This window comes from Grampus griseus (assembly GCF_964374135.1).
Source record: "Grampus griseus genome assembly, chromosome: 12".
Lineage (NCBI taxonomy): Eukaryota > Metazoa > Chordata > Mammalia > Artiodactyla > Delphinidae > Grampus > Grampus griseus.
In genome coordinates, this window is record NC_139006.1 from 29430496 (window position 1) to 29450484 (window position 19989).

Below are 19989 nucleotides of genomic sequence, written 5' to 3' on the forward strand. Positions count from 1 at the left end.
CGGGGTCTGGGGTGAGCAATCCTCCCCTCGCCTCCCAAGCATTAGAAAGGAGATGCTGACATTGGATTAAGCCAGGAAAGGAAAATCAATCTGCCCACAGGCTGTGCAGACAGCTCTGCTGTGAGTGGATGCGCTCCCGGTTTCCGTGCAGGCGAAGTCAAAGCAGAACCCAAAGCAGAACCCTCAGGGATTTGCCCCAAGTCTCGACTTCCATCTGGAAATAAAGCCAGCGTGATTTGCAGAATGACGCTCTTGGAGATCAAGGAAATGGCCTTAGGCTGCAGTGTGAGGAGGCTGGTTGGGGGGATGGAGGGGATTGACAGGGACAGTAAGACCAGACACACTGCCTAAAAGTCCCTGAATTTCTGTCCAAGTCTTTACAGTTGGGATTGGTTCTCACTGGCTGGGATGAAACCACTTGAAAGCTCAGACACAGAATGACCTCTCTGGGTGCTTAGAAAGGAGGAAAGGTGAATTAGAAGAACAGACGAGAACTCACCCAATGGTTGGGCTGATGTTGTGGTCAAAGTGATCCTGGACAAAGCGACACACAATGCTCGATTTCCCGACACCGGTGTCCTGGAAGAGGAAGAGAACACAGCCGTGAAGATGAAGGCCGCCGATTCTGACCGAGCCTAAACAGAACCCAGGACACGGGAGCTTCCTTCCAGTTGGTGGGAAGGGGGATATTTTCCTCTATTTCATACCAGCATTTTCAACAATGAAATCGTATTGCTTTCATAAAATGAGAAGAAGTATGGTAAAAATAAGTTTAAGAAACATGTCCCATCTATACACAGTAACTAACCTAGAATTGGCATGTTCACAGTACATTTATTCCCAGAAATTTGGAAAGTTTTGGAGGGGTCTAAGACATATGGCAATGCATCACATTGTTTTGCTAGAAATAGAATTGATTTTGTTCAAAACTTTAGCACTCTAAAAAGATGTAACCTATTTTTCTAGGTATCGCCCTGTAAAAATGATGAATTCTAATTATTGCATTTCTAACATTTTCTCTCTAGAATCTGATGGCTGCATAAGAACCTCCAGTTTTGCTCAATTATATAAAGGTCGCATCTCAGCTCTTTCTCTGTTAAATAATTCTTTAAAGCTGATTAGGATAGGGGTCCAGTTACACACTGGAACTAGGACACATGGGTTTTTCTGCAGTCCCTTCCAAAACACTTGGTCAAATGGTTCAAGGAATACAAAACACAAATTCACAAGGTCAAAGAGATGGGAGAAGAGACAACCATCAGACCAGTGATGACAGCGAGAAGCAGTGTTGGGGGAGGGGGTATCACTGGAGCCAAAGGGCCTGCAGGGAGGAGAGCAAGTCAGTCCACGCCCACATTCCCTGAAGGTATCAAGAGCTGGAGGGCGACGCTGGAATCAGAATCAGGTGAAAAGCTGCACAAAATAACACCCTGGGCGCCCCAGGCACGTAACCAGGGGAGGGACATTACATAAGGACCCAGGAGGCTGACTCTCCAGGAACTGTGTATCAGCCACCGGCTGGCTTGGGACTCCACATGCAACTCAGGGGGCCCCGGGGCTACTGCCCTGGCCTGTGGGACCCCAGATGGAAGAGGCGAGGGTGCCCCTCTGGAGAAGAGGAAAACCCTGCAGACCCTGATATGTGGCGTCCCCCAACTACAGGCCACGTGTGCACCCACCCACAAGCCCCCGTTCAAACAGAGCTTTGGGAATGCATTTTAATCTTTTAAAAAGAAAGGCTCAGCTAAGAAATACCAGACACTTATACCCACAAAAAAAAGAGCAGGATGCAATTTTAGCAGATCATTCAGAAAGTTAAGAGGGACCCCTCAGAAATTAAAAATCCGATGGTAGAAGTGGAAATTTCAAAGGAAGAGTTACAAGGTGAAGTCGAGAGATTGCCCAGAAAGCAGGGGAAGGAGAGCAAAGCAACTGCCCCAGCTGCCAGCAGCTGTGCTTTGAGAGCGGCCGCAGGGCACGTGGAAAAGTCCTGTCGCCCTGCTCTGAGGGCATCACGTAGACTCGAGACGGATAGTGAAAGGGAAACGAGACACGTTTAGCCCAAGAAGGAAAAAACATACTGATACACTTCTCTTAAAAATATAACGTTAGGGCTTCCCCGGTGGCGCAGTGGTTGAGAGTCCGCCTGCCGATGCAGGGGACACGGGTTTGTGCCCCGGTCCAGGAAGATCCCACATGCCACGGAGCGGCTGGGCCCGTGAGCCATGGCCGCTGAGCCTGCGCGTCCGGAGCCTGTGCTCCGCAACGGGAGAGGCCCACGTACCGCAAAATAAATAAATAGCAAAATAAATAAATAAATAACGTTAAAAGCCTACAGATCAAGAAGAAAACGCTGAAACTCAGATAAAGGTGTTTTTCTCTAGACACTGAAATATGAAATGAGATTTGAAACACCACTGCCCATCTGAACTACGGGCACGCCCTTTCGTTCCTACATTCAGGGGGCCGTTCCAGCAAACCTGGGGCGAGAGGGCTGTGGGCTCAGGATCCTCATCAGAAAGTCAGTGTCCAGAAGGCATCAGCTCCCGGTGCACGCGGCCTGCGCTGGTCCCGAGCCCCAGGGAGAGCGCACCAAGCACTGTCTCTCTGCAGTGTGGGCATCGCTGTGCGGAGCTCAGAGAGGTGAGGACAGAATGGAAACATCAGCTCCTCTGACTCCAAATCAATGCCGCTGCTATTTCTGAGCTGCACCTTCGGGAGGGATTACAGCTAATGTTCCTCACTCCCCCCAAACCACAAGGCCCTCCTTCCCATCTCAGCTGCTCTTAAAGCCCCCGTGGATGAGCACACCCTTACCATCCTGCGGTCTTCGCAGCCCCAGAGACACTGGACACGGAAGAACTGGGCTGCCACCCAGGCCGCCCTCCTTCCCAGCTGGGACGATGGCCCCTTGACAGCCTCCGCCCAGCAGCAGGGAGCTCGCCCTCTAAGGGGGGGGCTGGCTCCAGGGCTCCAGGGTGCATCCTGGGGGTCATGATTCTGCTCCGGGGGCATGTTTTGGAGTACATCCATTTGCTCTTCGCAAGGGCTCAGCTCAAAACTGGCTCCAAATCCTCCCAACAGCCCAAGGGTTCTGCGAGGCCAACCCTTAAAATCCCCTTAAAGATGAAATATTCCAAAGCCAAAATTCCAAATTATTCATCTCTATTCATCATCTTCTCCGGATAACTCAAGCTAAAATCCCCCTGGTCCTGCATAGTTAAAGCAGCCAGCCTGCTCAAATTTAGATTGAAGCTCAGTCTTCCAACAAATACACTCAGTGTTTCTTTTCTTTTTACAATGTAACTCCCAACATCTCTCTCTTATACAATTGACAGGAAGGAAATACAGGACAAAAGGATAGGCAAAGTTTTAGTTTCTCTCCGAAAGGAAAATATTCTTACAAAGCACGGCCTAAATCATCTTGCGGGCCGATGGCTTTGTGATGACCTGGGGACCTCGTCCTCCCGTGCCTGCTGTTCCCCCTCCAGCCACGAGGGGAAGGCCCGGCTCGAGGATGGCAGAGGAGCCAGGCAGGATGCCGGCGCTTCTCATGAATCACTCAGCTTGGTGACTTCCTTTTCCTGCAGGACCTCATTCAGACCATGACACACACACACACAGGAGGAAAACGCCCTGAGTCATGACTATCCCACGGGAAATGGCAAAGGTCTGAAGCAGGAAATCCTGGGTGGATAAGGAGGCAGAGGAGAAAGAGAAGGGGCGAGGCCCGGGCTGCTCACGGCTCTCCATGGCCCCGTTACTTCCGGGGGGCTTGACACCGATGGAAGGAAGCTCGTTCGCTTCCTGAGATGAGGAGCCTGTCACAGCCCTGTCCAGCCTCTAGTTCTGCACAAGAGGAAGCTGCGTGGCTTCTGAGGTCACACAGCAGGCCGCAGAGTCAGAACCTAATTTTCTGAGTCCCGGTGAAATCCTTAAAGGCTCTCATCGGGTTAAATCAACCGCCCTGTCAAATGTAAATTTCTTTAAAAAATAGTCCATTTCTAGAACCCACAAGGAGTGCTTTGACTATTGCTTTCCAGAGTTACCTTCCTTAGTAGAGTCACGTGTCCTAAAGATACGTCTGCTGGGTTTTGCCTTAACGAAAGGGGGACATATTGCCAACTACCAATTTTTTTTTTAACTGAAGTATAGTTGATTTATAATGTCATGTTAGTTTCAGGTGTACAGCACAGTGATTCAGTTATACATACACACACATCTATATCTGTATACTTCTGTTCAAATTCTTTTTCCTTATAGTTTCTTACAAAATATTGAGTACAGTTCCCTGTGCTGTACAGTAGGTCTTTGTTTACCTATTTTATATACAGCAGTGTGTATATGTTAATTCCAAACTCCTAATTTATCCCTCCCCGCCTTTCCCTTTTGGTAACCATAAGTTTGTTTTCTATGTCTGTGGCTCTATTTCTGTTTTGTAAATAAGCTCATTTGTATCTTTTTTTTTTTAGATTCCACATATAAGCGACATCATGTATTTGTCTTTGTCTGCCTGGTTTACTTCACTTAGTATGACAAGCTCTAGGTCCATCCATGTTACTGCAAGTGGCATTATTTCATTCTTCTTATGGCTGAGTAATATTCCATAGTAGATATATACCACATCTTCTTTATCCATTCATCTGTCGATGGACATTTACGTCGCTTCCACGAGAATAAAACCAATTCTGACTGCACAAAGCAGGAATAAAATTTAGTACAATCCTCCCTGGGGGATAATCAGGATTTCTTTGTATTCTAACTTGTATGGTTGATACCAGAGCCATTTTGAGGCCGAGCTATCAGTTCCTGCTACTTCCTGGATATTCCTCCCATAGACGTTATTGCTATTATTTGGGGCTAATAATACAATTCTCTGCGAACAATCACATACTCTTCCATGACACTCTCTGCTGTTTGAACGGTCCCCATTATTAATCACGTGTAAATCTGGAATCACGAACCACAAACTTTCAGCTGCTGCCACATAAATCTCTAGGTGTCACTTAATTCACTCCTGGACTAGGGCAACAGGCTGCAGGTAGGGTTCCCACCTCTCAGAATAGAGAACGGGAAATCCTAGGCAGCTATATCCCAGCTACGTGATCCTGCTCTAACGGAAGACGTCACAAATCAACCCAGGACACATTATTTCAGGAACCTTTTCAACCCAGCTCCGCAGAGAATCACTAAGGCCCGATCAAGGTGGGTTCCCAGGACAGACAGCTGCCTTCTCCCGACCTTCCACCCACTCCTCCCAGCCACTCCACTCCAAACTCACGAAGCACTGCTCTACAGACGCTCTAGACATCTTTACAGGCGGTAAGGTTGAGAAACTAATAAGGAATGTATACTGTTGATAACATTATAAATCCACATGCCTCTTATGGATAGGAAACTGCAAGCGATAACAAGACCTACAGACTCAGGAATTCCATTTAAAAGAAGGGAAAACAATGAGCACAAAAAAAGTTCACTGAGGGCTTCCCTGGTGGTGCAGTGGTTGAGAGTCCGCCTGCCGATGCAGGGGACACGGGTTCGTGCCCCGGGCCGGGAAGATCCCACATGCCGCGGAGCGGCTGGGCCCGTGAGCCATGGCCGCTGAGCCTGTGCGTCCGGAGCCTGTGCTCCACAACGGGAGAGGCCACAACAGTGAGAGGCCCGCGTACAGCAAAAAAAAAAAAAAAGTTCACTGAGGTATTATTTATAAAAATTAGAAATCACCTAAAACATAACTTTAAATAAATAGATGGTACTCGTGACGCTTTCATCTCAGACCTATCAAACATCAAAGAGATAGAATACTATTTGCACATAATGTGAACTATGGAAATGCTAACTCCAGCATCTGTCTCTGGTCTGGCAATCAGAACCCAATCGGCAAGGATTTTTACATTTATTTGTTGATTTGTTTCACTCAGTCACCCATTTATTTAAGTGTTTAGACTTTAAGCGTTAACATTACTTCTAAAAAGCCTTAAGTGTCTGACGTGTGGAGAAGGAGTTAAGTTAGGAATTTAGGAGGATGAGAGAGGCCAGCCAGGTCTTGTGGGTGGAGAGAAACAGGCAGAACCGCGGGGTGGCTGACAGTTTGATCCTCTGAGCCGAAAAGCGAGGGAAGCTGAGAGCAGGGTGGAGTCTGACCCAGGGTAGTGAAGGCCTTGTCCAGGACACTGGACACACCCCTGCACGCGACAGCCATGTGGGGAGGCACTAGACTTTGTTTACTCTCATGGGAAAAACTGCTTACAGACCGAATTTTAAGCATACAGATAGCATAAGTGAATTAAAGCATCTAGATTGAGGTCCCAAGGACAATAGTGAACACAGCTTGGAAACGTCCACAATCCTCTAGTTGTATACGAACACAATCTCAAGTCCACACAGAGGGAATAAGGTGCCATGTCTGAGGTGCAAAAAATGCCCAGGAGAAATGTAAAAAGATCCCGCTAGAGAATATGAAGAAATAAGCAAAAATGAGGAGGCTGAAAGCCCCAAGAGAGATGATTAGATGGTTCAACAGGGAACATAGGCACACGTCTACTTCCTTTATCTCACTGGGTGCTCACGACAACCCTTCAGAGGACAGGTGTACTGTCCACATTTCCCATGTTAGGAAGCTGTGGTCTAAACGTTTACGTGACTTGCCTGCAGTCCTATAATCAGCAAAGGCTTCATCGACCTTCAGACTTCCCCTCCCCCATACCCACTGGCCAAACCACCTCTCTCTGGAAGGCATGCGTCCATGCCCTCATTGACTTACTGGTGCCTGTGCAGTCCACAAGATACAAGGACAGGAGGCAAGATTAAGTCCTGATTCCTGCAAGTCAGATCACTTACACATCAGACCTAAACTTTCAAAGGAATCGAAGACAGAGCCGTAGTGACTGAGATCACACAGGCCACCCCAAGACGTCAACGGGACGGCTGACAGCTGTGTTCCAAACTGCATTTGTTGGCCCATCATTTGAAACTCAGGTGTGTATCCTTCTGTTGACATAATGCTGTAAATAAATGATTACTTCCCAAGCTTGCCCCTGCACTATAGCACTCTACAACAGAAGACCCCGACATCCATTTGTACTATTGTTTCCATAGGAAAATGTATTCTACTTTCAAGCTGGGGGTTCCAGCCAGTGTGAACCAGGCCTGCAGTCCAAGCAGAACGCCCCAGGAGTAAAGAGATCTTTGGGGAACACGGTCTCCTGCATTTGGACTCCAGTAATATTGCCAACAATCCCAGCCTTTCACAGGAGCAGGAGTGGGCCAAACAGTCCTAAGGACAGTGACTAAAGCTCCGGCCACCCAGCCAGGCATCTTCTATGGAGAAATGTCTGCTGTCACTTCTTCGAGCATCGTCCCTGGTCTATCATACCTCTTCTCGCCTTCTGGGACTCCAACTGTGCCTGTATTAAACTTTCTTCCCTTACCATATATGTCTTTTATATTCTTTTCTTTATTTTCCATCTTTTTGTCCGAGTTTCAATTTGGAATTATTCTAACCTATCTTCCAGTTCTTTCTACAGATGTACCTAATGTGATGATGAACCCATTTACTGATTTCCTGATATCAATTATTGTATTTTTTCACCATAAAATTTCTACTGTGCAGTTTTCGATTGCATGCCAAAGCTTGAAATCATGACTTTTATTTCCTTGAACGTAATGAACATACGTGTTTTAAAGATGTCTGATAAGTCCATTATCTAGATTCTCTGCAGGTTCTGTTTCTATTGCCTGTGGAAAGATCTTCAGTCAAATCGCCTTGTCTCCTCCTATCACTGGTCAAGTTTAAATCTTGGAAGCATCCCTCCGGAGAAGGGAATTAGAGCAGCCTGTCTGGTGATGACCCCTGATCTTCTCTGACTCTTGGATGGGTGTTTAAAAAGCACAGTGATCTCACTTCTGGGATGTCATCCACCCCCAAAAAGCTGTTCCTAGTAAGAAAATATTTATACTGTTTTAAAATGCTGTCCTGGACTTCCCTGGTAGCGCAGTGGTTAAGAAAGAATCCACCTGCCAATGCAGGGGACATGGGTTCGATCCCTGACCCAAGAAGATCCCACATGCTGCGGAGCAACTAAGCCCGTCAGTCACAACTATTGAGCTAGTGCGCCGATAGCCTGTGCTCTGCAACAAGAGAAGCCACCAAAATGAGAAGCCGGTGCACCGCAACAAAGAGTAGCCCCCACTCACTGCAACTAGAGAAAGCCCGCACGCAGCAACGAAGACCCAATGCAGCCAAAAATAAATGCCGTCCCTTTCTACTATTGTTAAATTTATTTGCCTCTTGCTATTACAGAGTTGACAGGTCTGGAGGATTCCAAAGTCTAGCAATCTTTCAGTCATCAAGTGCTCTGGCCCCAGAGAGGGGGTGGCTTCTCCATCCTGCTGGTGGCAAAGGAACGTCCTAGAAGTTCTAGGGAAGCCAAGGTCATGTATTGGGCATGAGAAAAGGTGAGCAGCAGAGGCCCCATCCCTCTCCCGGCCCCGGTTCAGAAAGAAGTCCTCCTCCTGCCTGACTCCTCAGACAAGTTAAAGAAGGGAAAGAAGAAGGAAGACACTTCTGAAATGGGGAAGGAGGGCAAGTTCCATCACCCCTTCACTTCCGTTCTTCTTATAATAGCTCCCACCGCTTCTCAGCGTTTCCAGAGAGCACTCTGTCCCGATGTACAGACTCTGTGCAGCTAAGCAGAAATTTCAGAGTATCTGAGTCTTAGAAGGCGTGACCTGAACTGTTTTAAAAAATTTTTAACCCAATGTTTTACTTAAATCGCACTTCCTGCCCAAGGAACCAACTGTTCTTTCACCACCTTTGTTTCCTCTCAAGCAACGCACGTGTGGGCTGGTGACTGGGCAAGACAGGTCACCAGACAAACGGCAGAGACACGAGCTGCCCTGTTCCTGGCGGGGAACCCACTGGCTCCACGGGACACCTGGCCTGCATAGGCTCCTGGCACCAATGTGGGATTTTATTGTTATATTCTGTCGTGTTCTTACAAAACACTCAATATTCACTGTTCCTGAGTTGCAGATCTAGCAAGTAAGGATAAAGAATGATCATAATTGCAGCTTCTAAAGTGGTTCCCAGTGATCCCCGACTCCTGGTGTTTGGTCACCTGTGCGTGACCTGGACCTAACGACTTGCTCCTAAAAAGTAGAAAAATGGCGAAAGTGATGGACGTCAGTCCCCAGGTTAGGTGATAAAACACTGAGACGTGGCCTTCCCTTTCTCACCAGGCTCCCTGCCCCCAGCCAATGGGCTCCTGAAGCAGACACGGTCCTGGAAACGGACACATCAGAGCCCTGGCACCCAATGACCATCCAGGGTGCTCTGCCCATCCTTAGGATCAGCTGGTACGGCCACACCATGAACTTACCCTTCAGGTGGGAGGGGCTGCCATGAACCCCAAGGGCGCCGGAACTCAGATGAGGAGGCTTCGCCCTCCTTCCCTCCCCTCTTCTCCACCAGCCTTTGGAGCCTGGACTTGTCCTAAGGGCAGTGGAACCAACGATACCCACCAGGGGTGGAACTTTAAGAGGACTGGAGGGAAACCAAAACAGGAAACAGAGGCATTTAGGAGGCTGCGCTCATCTGCTGCATTTTTATTCAGCACCTAGTATGCGCCGGGCATCTTCACAGATAACAGTGGCCAGTCTATCGTGTCAGAGCTAAGACTCCACATCAAGAGCCCGCCTGGTGCTCACGTTGGGTTGTGCAGGGAGGACAGAAGGAACCGTTTTTGTTGGTTTTGTTTTTGACACAGCACAAGCTTTATTCAGTGGCCAAAGAATAAAGGAGTGAGAACTAAATTCACAGATCGACTTCTCGCCACCTGGCAAGAGGGATTTAATTTTAAAGGGTAAAGATAAAGGGAGGAGGAGGGAGGCTAAAGATGGGGAGGCAGATGCTTTAGTTTACAGGGGAAGGGGCAGGGCTTTTTCCAGGGAGTAGGGTGCCACCCCCTTTTTAGGAAGGAACCGTTCTTACATCCCGACTCTGACAAGCCTGACAGCTGGCATCCTCAGACCACTTGCTCATCTGAATTAATGCTCGGTGCTTCGCTGACCCCCAAGCCGAGATCCTGTGTGATGTAGACAGTTAACTGCTGTGGTCCTTAATCACGACACTAGATCATAGAGGATGCACGTGCACCCTTGTCGGCTGCAAACAAGAGCAAACAGTCAACGCACCTGCATGGTACTGACAAGCTGGGGATACTAGCTTCTGCTCACAACTAACCTACCTTCCTGACTCGATCACTGTTCCCATTAAATAACCATAGTTTTTGACCCATGACGTGAGGAATCGTCCTATACGTATGACAGTCAACTCTATCAAGCCCCAGGCTTGATTCCCACACTAGTGTCAGAAAAGGGACTTGCATGAAAGGGAGGAAGTGTGTCCGAGGCGGGGCTGGGCCTACAGAGTGTGAGAAAAGCCATCCCCGTAACTATCACGCTGGCATGACTTTCTCATGGCTTAAGTTCCTTCGGTCAGCTGGCGCTTCTGCAAGCATTTCAGAGATTTTACAAAACACACGTAGAAGGCAGCAGTGGGAATTTCCAGCTCGAGGGAAATTACTACCCCCCACATTTTCAATCTATGCTCTTTGGGAATAAATGCTAAACTATCACACTTAGTTTAAGACATTCGTCCAGGAAACGCAAGGATGCCTGCATCACAGCTGCCCCTGCCAGAAGAACCCCTGCCTGGCAGCCTCTGAGCAGGGCTCAGCCTCCAGGGTGAGCCTCCAGGGTCAAAGATGGGGCACCCTCTTACTTTTTTTTTTTTTTTTTTTTTGCGGTACGTGGGCCTCTCACTGTTGTGGCCTCTCCCGCTGTGGAGCACAGGCTCCAGACGCGCAGGCTCAGCGGCCATGACTCACGGGCCCAGCCGCTCCGCGGCATGTGGGATCTTCCCGGACCGGGGCACAAACCCGTGTCCTCTGCATCGGCAGGTGGACTCTCAACCACTGCGCCACCAGGGAAGCCCCCACCCTCTTACTTTCATTGTCCAAAGGAGAGAAGACGGGTGTGGCTTCTGGGGCAGGAGATGAAGATGGACCACATGGATGAATTCCCCAGGAACAGCCTGAGTGGGTACACTGCTGACAGTGAGCAGTAAAGCCATGGATACGTGCCCTCTGATTCCTGCACGGTGTCCCCCGCTGCTCCCCAGCCAAAGACCAGCTGAAGGTCAAAGAGGAAAGCACATGACTGCAGATCCGCCCTCCACTGCTGGCTGGATGCTAAATTGCGGAGCCAACGCCATGTCATTAATGCTGAGGCACAGCTCTGGTCTGAAAAATACCAGCCGTGCCACCCCCCACCGCCAGATCTGAAACCTTGTCAGACAGGAGAATGTTCCCGCCGACGGAGGTGAAGATCAAGGGTGCTGCAGTGAACCCGAGCTAAAGAGTAAGTGCACGGGCCCAGCTGAGCCAAAATTACAACGAAAGTGATGACTCAGGGAAAAGGGAAGAGAAGGCAAAGCTCCAGGACAAATGGAGCTTCTGGGCTTCCAAGTTCCGGATCACGATGATCGATGAGCTGTTAATAACACCGACCATGTTAGTCACGTGATGATGGTGTGGTGACGGTTGACGTTTTGTTCAGCTAGATTCCATGTTAACCTGCATCACCTCGTTCACTTTCAGCCCAAATCTCTGAGAGATGTACTACTATGGCCCATCACGGTTGGGAAAACAGGCCCAGGAAGGGTCAGCAATTGAACCCAGTCTGTGCTTCCAAGCTCGAGCTCTTGACCTCCATTCTTTACCCTAGTGCCTCCTGACAAACACCACCTGCGTCCCCACCCTGCGACAGGTGTGATGATGCATTTCTCTCCCACTCGCTAACCCATCCCGCGTCTGAGACACAGCAGGCCCCGTGTCGGGCACTGGCGAGTCAGTGGGATGTATCCTCTCCTGCAAGCGCAGGAGAGACACACCCAGGAACGTGACCCAGAGCCAGACCTCAAGGTCTGGAATTTCCTCTTCGCGACACAGAAGGAGCATCACGCCCAGGACAACATGCTCCCATGCCGGGAGAAGACTGCTCAGGCCCATGGGGTTTCCTTTGCCCCTCACGATGCCCTTTCCATGATGTTCTGGCACATGCCCTTGCTCAGAAGTTCAGGAGAAACTGAAGCCATGGCCTTTCTTGACCTCAACCTGCATTCTGAAGGCTTTCCAGCTGGCCGAGCACTTGCATTCATTACTGCATTCGGCCTTCATGGTGACCCTGTGAGATCATCATTCCCATTTCGCAGATGGAGAGCTTGAGGCCCGGTGCCCGTCATAGCACACTGCTGGCAGAAAGGAGGTCCAGCCAATGCCAAGCCTCGGCCTCCCCGTACGTTCTTTCCCCAACACGAAACCATCTCCAGTCTCAGGTCAACAAATCCTTAGAGAAGCTCAGCGTGCGGGGCCAGGAGGGCTTTCAAAAGCAAAACGCATAAAGGGAGTCAAAAGGCACAAACTTCCGGTTATGAGATAAACAAGCCCTGGGGATGCAGCAGATGGCTTGGGGACCAGAGTTAACAATACTGTGTTGTATACTTAAAAGTTCTAAGAGAGTAGGCCTTAAAAGTTCCCATCACAAGAAAAAAAGATCGTAACTACGTGAGGTGATAGACTTATTGTGGTGATCATTTCACAAGATACACAAACGTCAAATCATTACGTTGTACATCTGAAACTAATGTAATGTTATATGTGAATTACATCTCAAAGAAGAAAAAAGATGAAGCTACAAAAGAACTTGGTCAGGTTTTCATAGAAATAAAAATGCTTTTATCATGCAAATATATGCTGCATGAACCTAATAAAATAATTTGCAATTTTAAAAAAGATTGAACAAAATGTTAGAGTTATTTCATGTTGGTACAGATAACTTATCTTAACTAGAAATATGGGCAAAGTAAAAACAGAATTCTTTCCAAAAAAAAAGTTAGGGAGGAAAAAGTCCAGAGCTAAGAAATGTCAAAGTGAAATAACAGGCGGTTTGTTTCCTATAAGTGAACACCTTTGGTTAATTTTTATATTAAAACATAATTTTATGTAAATAGGTATAGATACGTTGACAACAACCCACAGCGCGGGCCACCTTCCTCTTCACGCTGATGGGAGGGTATCAGTACGTGTTTGAACTTCATGCACCAACACTGTGAAATTCTGCTTGTGGATACTTCTAGATCTGTGGATATAAATCTCTTTAAGAAGTTTATTTTAGGGTCAAGAAAGAAAATATGCAGTTTATGCTTCTTACGATAGGAGCTGTTGCCTTGTATGAATCACTGAATATTCCCAGAGACTCTGTGGGTAAACATCCTACATGTAATGTGAACAAAGGACAAGTCCCACATTGCATAAAATGAGCTGTGTATCCTCTGATAGGTGTACATCTCTTTACAAGTGGCACACATGCAATACTGTATGTACTAAGATACTATACAATGTATAAGATAGAATCAGAAATAGAAATTTTAAGAGAATGATCTATTAGGATCTTCTCGATACTGTACCACCAAATACAGAAAATCCCTGGATGCTGAGGCTGGCGTAAGCTGCAACTGCCCCCAAGCCCCTGATTTCACATTTCTGCTCAACCAACCAGCATCGCTGGTGTCCCAGACAGACTTACCATCGACACAAGCCAGCGCTGGGGGAAAGGACTTTCAGTGCACCCCACTACACACACACACACACACACACACACACACACACACACACACACACACACACACACACACACACACACACACACACAGAGGCTGGGAAACACAGGGATGAAGCCCTCTGAGGCTAGAGCCACACCGTGCAAAGTGGAGGCTGGAGGCGGTCACCTTTCAACTCCCTGCATCAGAAAAGGGAAGCAGCTGTGCAGAGGGACGTTAAGGCAAGCAGCCCAAAGACGGGACTCTGGTACCTCCCCTACCTTCCCGAGGCCCAGCTGCATTCCTGCTTTGGGTTCCGTGGGACACCATGTATCTTTCTTACTTTTTTAACCGGGTCTCAAGTGCACGTTGGAACCTCCCAATGGCCACCAGCAGCACGGTAGGAGGCTGCCCATCCGAAGCTTGACCCCCAGGAGGAAACATCTGTAAGGATTTTACAGCTGACCCCTGGTCATATCGCACCATCTCCATGCCCCTTTCCTTCCGCCCCTGACTCTGTCATCACGTCATCACACATGCTATTTTTTTGCAGGAAGTTACGGCCAAACCACAACTTCATAACGTGCTGCTCTCCCATCAAAAGAGAGCCTGGAAAAGGCCACCTGATGTCTGGGCCTGGCCAACAGCAACGTCTGGCTGCCTCCGGCCAAAGCATCAGGAGCAATCCCTCGGCCACTCGCTAACCCTGGGTGGACTTCATCTGCATCACGGTCTAAAGGCATTGCTACACATGCACTCAGAATCTAAGTGACAGAAAGCCGTGTGCAGCCTCTAATTTGTTCAGAGATGTCCACTTCTATCTTCTTGCTTCACAAAAAGACAACTGATTGACTTTATTAGAAAACAAAACAAGGAAGAAAAATCATTGTCTAGGAAAGTCTAGGAAAGACAATGACTTGTTCCAGGAGTGGAATCATCTTTCTGGTTTCAATTTGGACCCTGCTGTCTGTTCATGTTCTGACTCTGGGGACCCATCACACACTGCCCTGCCTCCCCCACCAAATTCTCTCTCAAGCAGGCAGGAAGACTGAAGCTAGATTGAGGCAACCAGGCCAAAAGTTGACAGAAGAATTTGGTCAGATGAACCAAAGGAAGTGTGTTTCTTCACTTGGTGGTTTGGACACCTTCAGGGGTGAGGAAAGGGATTGCAGACCTTCTCTGCCCTCAGAGCACAAACGTCTGCTCTATTGCGATCTGACCACGTGACCTGAGCAGCTAATTTCAAACTCTGGTTTCCTACCCACGAATCTGTGTCTTACCCAACCTGGCAGAAAAGAGACTTTCCCAAGCGTCTGACGCATATGAAAACACGCGGGTAAATCCGCCTACACAGTCTCCTATTTTGTGTGCCTGCCTCTCTCCCAGAAAAGGATTAGGATATTTAAGAATGAGCTCCCAGCACACGCCCAGCCTGCATTTTTATGAGACGGGATCCTTTTCTGCTAAATGGATCTAAATGGCAAACTGTAGCTGGCGGCCAGAAACACAGGGTCAGCCAGGACACAGAGCCAGCGGCAGCATCCTGCTGTTCTGCTGACCGAAGGAAAACATGTTGGAGCTTGAGTTTTCTATGACGTTTAATCTTGACTCTAGATCCAAACCGGCTCGCTGTTAGGCTTGCTCAAGACAGTAGCAACAGGCTGGCTGGCAACACTGCAGTATCCGTTTGCTCCTTCTCCGAAAAAGCCAAAATGTGCATCCCCAGTGCACAACTGTTCTACGCAATATCCCCGCATCTGATAAGGCCACGAACTCACAGAGTACCCCGGCGCCCCACCCTCTGATCCGTGGGCTGGCTTACCAGCTACAATTCAATCTGGAGCTCATCAGCTGGGGAGACACAATGACCCAGAGCAAAGAAAAGGAAGAAATAAACAGCAAGGGCCGAGGCACCCAGGGATTAGGGGCTTCCTCGGCCCCGCCTTTTATCCTGGGGACCCACTCACCACGTAGCAGGGCAGGCAGGGGACACCCAGAAAGTCTCAGTGTGGTTCTCAGCCATGTGGCATCCCAGGGGGACAACCAGGACCTGCCTCTCCTACAGGAGAGAAGAGTCTCTGAGACTTCTTTCTGTATGCACGCCAAGCTATAGAAATTATGCACACTCTCTTTTCTGGGCTAAAAGATCAAAATCTGATAGCCACTCTTGGGAATAATTTTGCAAACCTTAATCATAATTGTTTTGCTCTTCTGAGTTATTCCCTATCTCTTTTAACTGCAGGACAACATGAAGAGAACTCCAATAAAACAGAGACCCCAAGAGGTCATAGCCTGGAGTGTGAGACACACAGGGCACACACATCCGAGGGGATGCTGTAACAAAGGAGGAAGAGAAAATAACCGTCAGGGGTAAACCAGAAGCGGTGATAACCCCCGCCTTCCCACAAACTAACTGCACAGGGGAGCAGAATCTGGGGGTGGTCAGAGTGTGGGTCTGGGGTCAGACGCATGAAATTGAAGTTTCTTCCTAATTCTCTCTGTGCTTCTGTTCCCTCCTCTGTGAAAGAGGAGCAATAGGAGGGCCTGCCTCATAGGATTGTCGTGAAGATTAAATGAGATAACACGTCCACAGCACTTAGAACAGCACCGGCATCCCGCAAATGTTCATAAATGCTGATTACCATCATGACGATTACACAGCCATTCAAAAGAATAAAGTCCATCTGTAGGAGCCGATACGAATGGAAAGCGTTCCAAGATATAATGATTGAAAAAATCCATTTACAAATTTGTAATGACACCTTTATTAAAAAAAAAAAAATCTGGGTGTGTGAGCACAAGCACACAAGCCTGAAACATTTCCTTTAAAAAAAAATCACAAGGGGCCTCCCTGGTGGCGCAGTGGTTGAGAGTCCGCCTGCCGATGCAGGGGACACGGGTTCATGCCCCGGTCCGGGAAGATCCCACATGCCGTGGAGCGGCTGGGCCCGTGAGCCATGGCTGCTGAGCCTGCATGTCCGGAGCCTGTGCTCCACAATGGGAGAGGCCGCAACAGTGAGAGGCCCGCGTACCGCAAAAAAAAAAAAAAAAAAATCACAAGGACACATTAACAGTGATGATCGAAGGTTAGGAAGGCGGCACTTTTTATTCTGTATCTTTCTGACGCATTTGAACTTTGTAATCCTATACAAAGCGTTCCTTGTATCTACTTTTAAGTATGAACAGATGTGATCCAGGTACAGGGATCAGGGTACAAATTCTGTATTCTTCTTTAAGCTTCTCTATATAAACGTAACTTTTTACACTAACATTTTCTCCCCAGACCCCTTCATATCATCTAAATTTTAAATGGCCATCACCCAAATCATAGATTCTTGCCTCTGCGGGGTATGGCTCGTGTAATCTGTATGAATCAGCGTTACCAAAGCTGATGAGGTGGAATTATAGGAAACTTGCTGTAAACTGCATGAACCTGGGAACTCGTGGGAGTGTGCTTCCTGGGTCAACTCCACCGTCGGTGTCCTATGTGTCATGTGTTTCTGGTGCGAAAACATTAAAACTGCTGAGCTAAACCCTCCCCCTCCTAGTTACTCAAATGTAAACGATTTCAGATGTGGAAGTTGCCTACGCTCATTTTTGTTGCTGTTGAGGTGCAATTCGCATAACCCAAAATTAATCATTTTAAAGTGAACAATTCAGTGGCACTCAGTCCATTCACAGTGTTGTGTAACCACCACCTCCATCTAGTTCCAAAACATTTTCTTCATCCCCAGTAACTCCATACTCATTAAGCAATTACTCACCATTCTCTCCGCCCCACAGCCTCTGAATCATACATTTACTTTGTCCCTATTGATTTACCTATTCTGGACATTTCATACAAATGGAATCATACAGTACGTGATCTTTCGTGAGTGGCTTCTTTCCCTTAGCATCATGTTTTCAAGGTTCAGTCACAACGTCCTGTGTATCAGTACTTCATTCCTTTTTAAGGCTGAATAATATTTCATTGTGTCTAAACCACAATTTGTTTAGCCAGCCTCCACCGATGGACACTTGGGTTGTTTCCACCATTTCTGGTTGTTGTAAATAGTACTGCTGTGAACATTCACGTTACAAGTATTTGTTTGAGGTCCTGTTTTCCACTGTTTGCAGTATATACCTAGGAGTGAAATCGCTGGGTCACAGGGTAATTCTGTCTATAACTTTTTAAGGAACAGCCAAATTTCCATTTTCCACAGCAGTTGCACATCTTACGTTTCCGCTATCCATATAGCGGTTAAAGAAGAATTACCATAGGCAGAATCCTGACTTGCAGATATAGAATGAACATGTGTTAAAGTCTTTATTAACCTCATTACTAATGAGAGTATTAGTGAGGTGTTACAACCAATTCACAGAAGTCAGAGAAGCACAAATTTATATGGATTAAAGGAATGATCCAATTAAATGTTGAAATGAATTTACAAATGGACAAGAAACTGACTTTTTTTCCTGATGCTGGGGGAGGTCATTTTAATCACACAAATAGATGTTTTTTCCATGTCTGTAGACTGTAATTATTTTGCATTGCTATCAGTTACCTATAACTTACAGAGGCAAAAAGCAGACCAAGGACAAGAAAGGCCTAGAATCAGACACCCTGGAAGGCTGTTCTTTACATGATGCATAGTTTTCCACTGGGGACACCCGGAAATCTTTTCTGCTTATTCCAAATTTCCTCACAATATGACACAGGAAGTAAAAAGAGAAAAAACTAAAGGTGTGGATGAGAAAAGGAACTAGGAGAGGCAACTCCACACTAAATAAAAATGAGAACTAAAATGGGAAAAGATAAATGGGCCAACGTGCACCATGGGGTCCCACGACCACTGTACAGTTGGGGAGGACACAGGCCACACGTGCCACGGGAGTCCACATGGCGAAATCTGGGGGCTAACGAGGAGATCTCTCTTGCAAACAAGACCCTGGTCTAAAAGGGAGGGCACCAAAGGCAGCGGACACGGGACAAAGAACTAACCGGGGCTGCAAGACGGCAAACCCTGGCACTGAGTCGGACAGTGCAGAGGTCTGTCACCGCTGCCGGCGGGTGTGAGGGCCCAGAAGCATCAGGAAAGACTAAAAGACCGGGTTTGGGCTGGGAAGGGAGGTTCCCTGGAGCACGTGTGGGTAGTGGAGACCCAGGAGTTTTCCCAAACCCACCCAGGGTCCAGCCTGGCATGCACCTGGGAGCCCGATGGGGAGTCGGCCCTCGTGTGAACCAGCCCTTGTAGAAACCTAGGCAGTCACAAGTTGGCTTCATATAAACACTCGGGTATTATTATTTGACTTAATGCAATACTTCTTCTTTAAGTGATTGAGATATATATATAAATATTTCAGTTATTACATCTGTCCTCTTTATTTCCTGCAACAAACGCATTGTTTTGTAGCTTTCAAGCATATGAAAATTACTTGTGCATCTGTTAATCATTTCTCCTCATATGCTGGTAACGCCTGTACAGGGAAAGTTATCACACACAACTGAAAAAGAAAATCACAATATTCAAGGAAAATAAATCATTTTAAGCAAAACTGTTTCCATCCAAAGCAGGTCTAGGGGCTGACTTACTAAAGCGTTGTCACTGGGCTTCAGAGCCTGTTTACATTGCTTTTTTTTTTGGCTGTGTTGGGTCTCTGCTGCTGCGCATGGGCTTTCTCTAGTTGCGGCGAGCGGGGGCTACTCTTCGTCCCAGTGCGCGGGCTTCTCATTGCGGTGGCTTCTCTTGTTGCGGAGCACGGGCTCTAGGAGCGCAAGCTCAGTAGTTGTGGCACGAGGGCTCAGGAGTTGCGGCGCACAGGCTTAGTTGCTCCGCGGCATGTGGGATCTTCCCGGACCAGGGCTTGAACCCAAGTCCCCTGCTTTGGCAGGTGGATTCTTAACCACTGCGCCACCAGGGAAGTCCCTACACTGCTTTTTAAATGGGCATCTTCCCATTTACGTTTATGAATAAAAACCTATCACTTATTAGAAGACAAAGAGCTATGACGAGAACTGAGAATAGCCTTAGCACGTGGCTGGCGGAGCGAAGGCCCAACCCCCTCCCGGCCAGTTCATCAGGACTTGGCTGTTCCCTGTGGCATTAGCATTTCTTTACTCTTCCTGTTGGGACAAACGGGGTGATTGTTTGTGACAGGAACTTCCCAGAAGGCCCACCAGCTCTTCAACGGGAAGCATCCACAGGAGTTTGCACCCTAAGGTTCTAGGAAACCCTCAAAAACCTTGCTTTCTGTTTGCACCCATCCTGCATCGTGACAGTGATTCTTACCCAATGACAACTCCCTCCTGCTCGGAAAGACCTCCTTAAATCAAACTTGATTCTCAGCGT

General features: G+C 47.8%; 1 protein-coding gene across 1 annotated transcript in view; it reads right to left on the reverse strand.

Moving 5' to 3' along the window:
- RAB31 (RAB31, member RAS oncogene family) overlaps positions 1-19989 on the reverse strand; it is a 112103-nt gene that overhangs the window by 70809 nt on the left and 21305 nt on the right. Inside the window, exon 2 of the mRNA XM_082667217.1 lies at positions 500-579. Coding sequence (XP_082523343.1) covers positions 500-579 — 80 coding nt within the window. The remainder of the gene's footprint in view (positions 1-499; positions 580-19989) is intronic.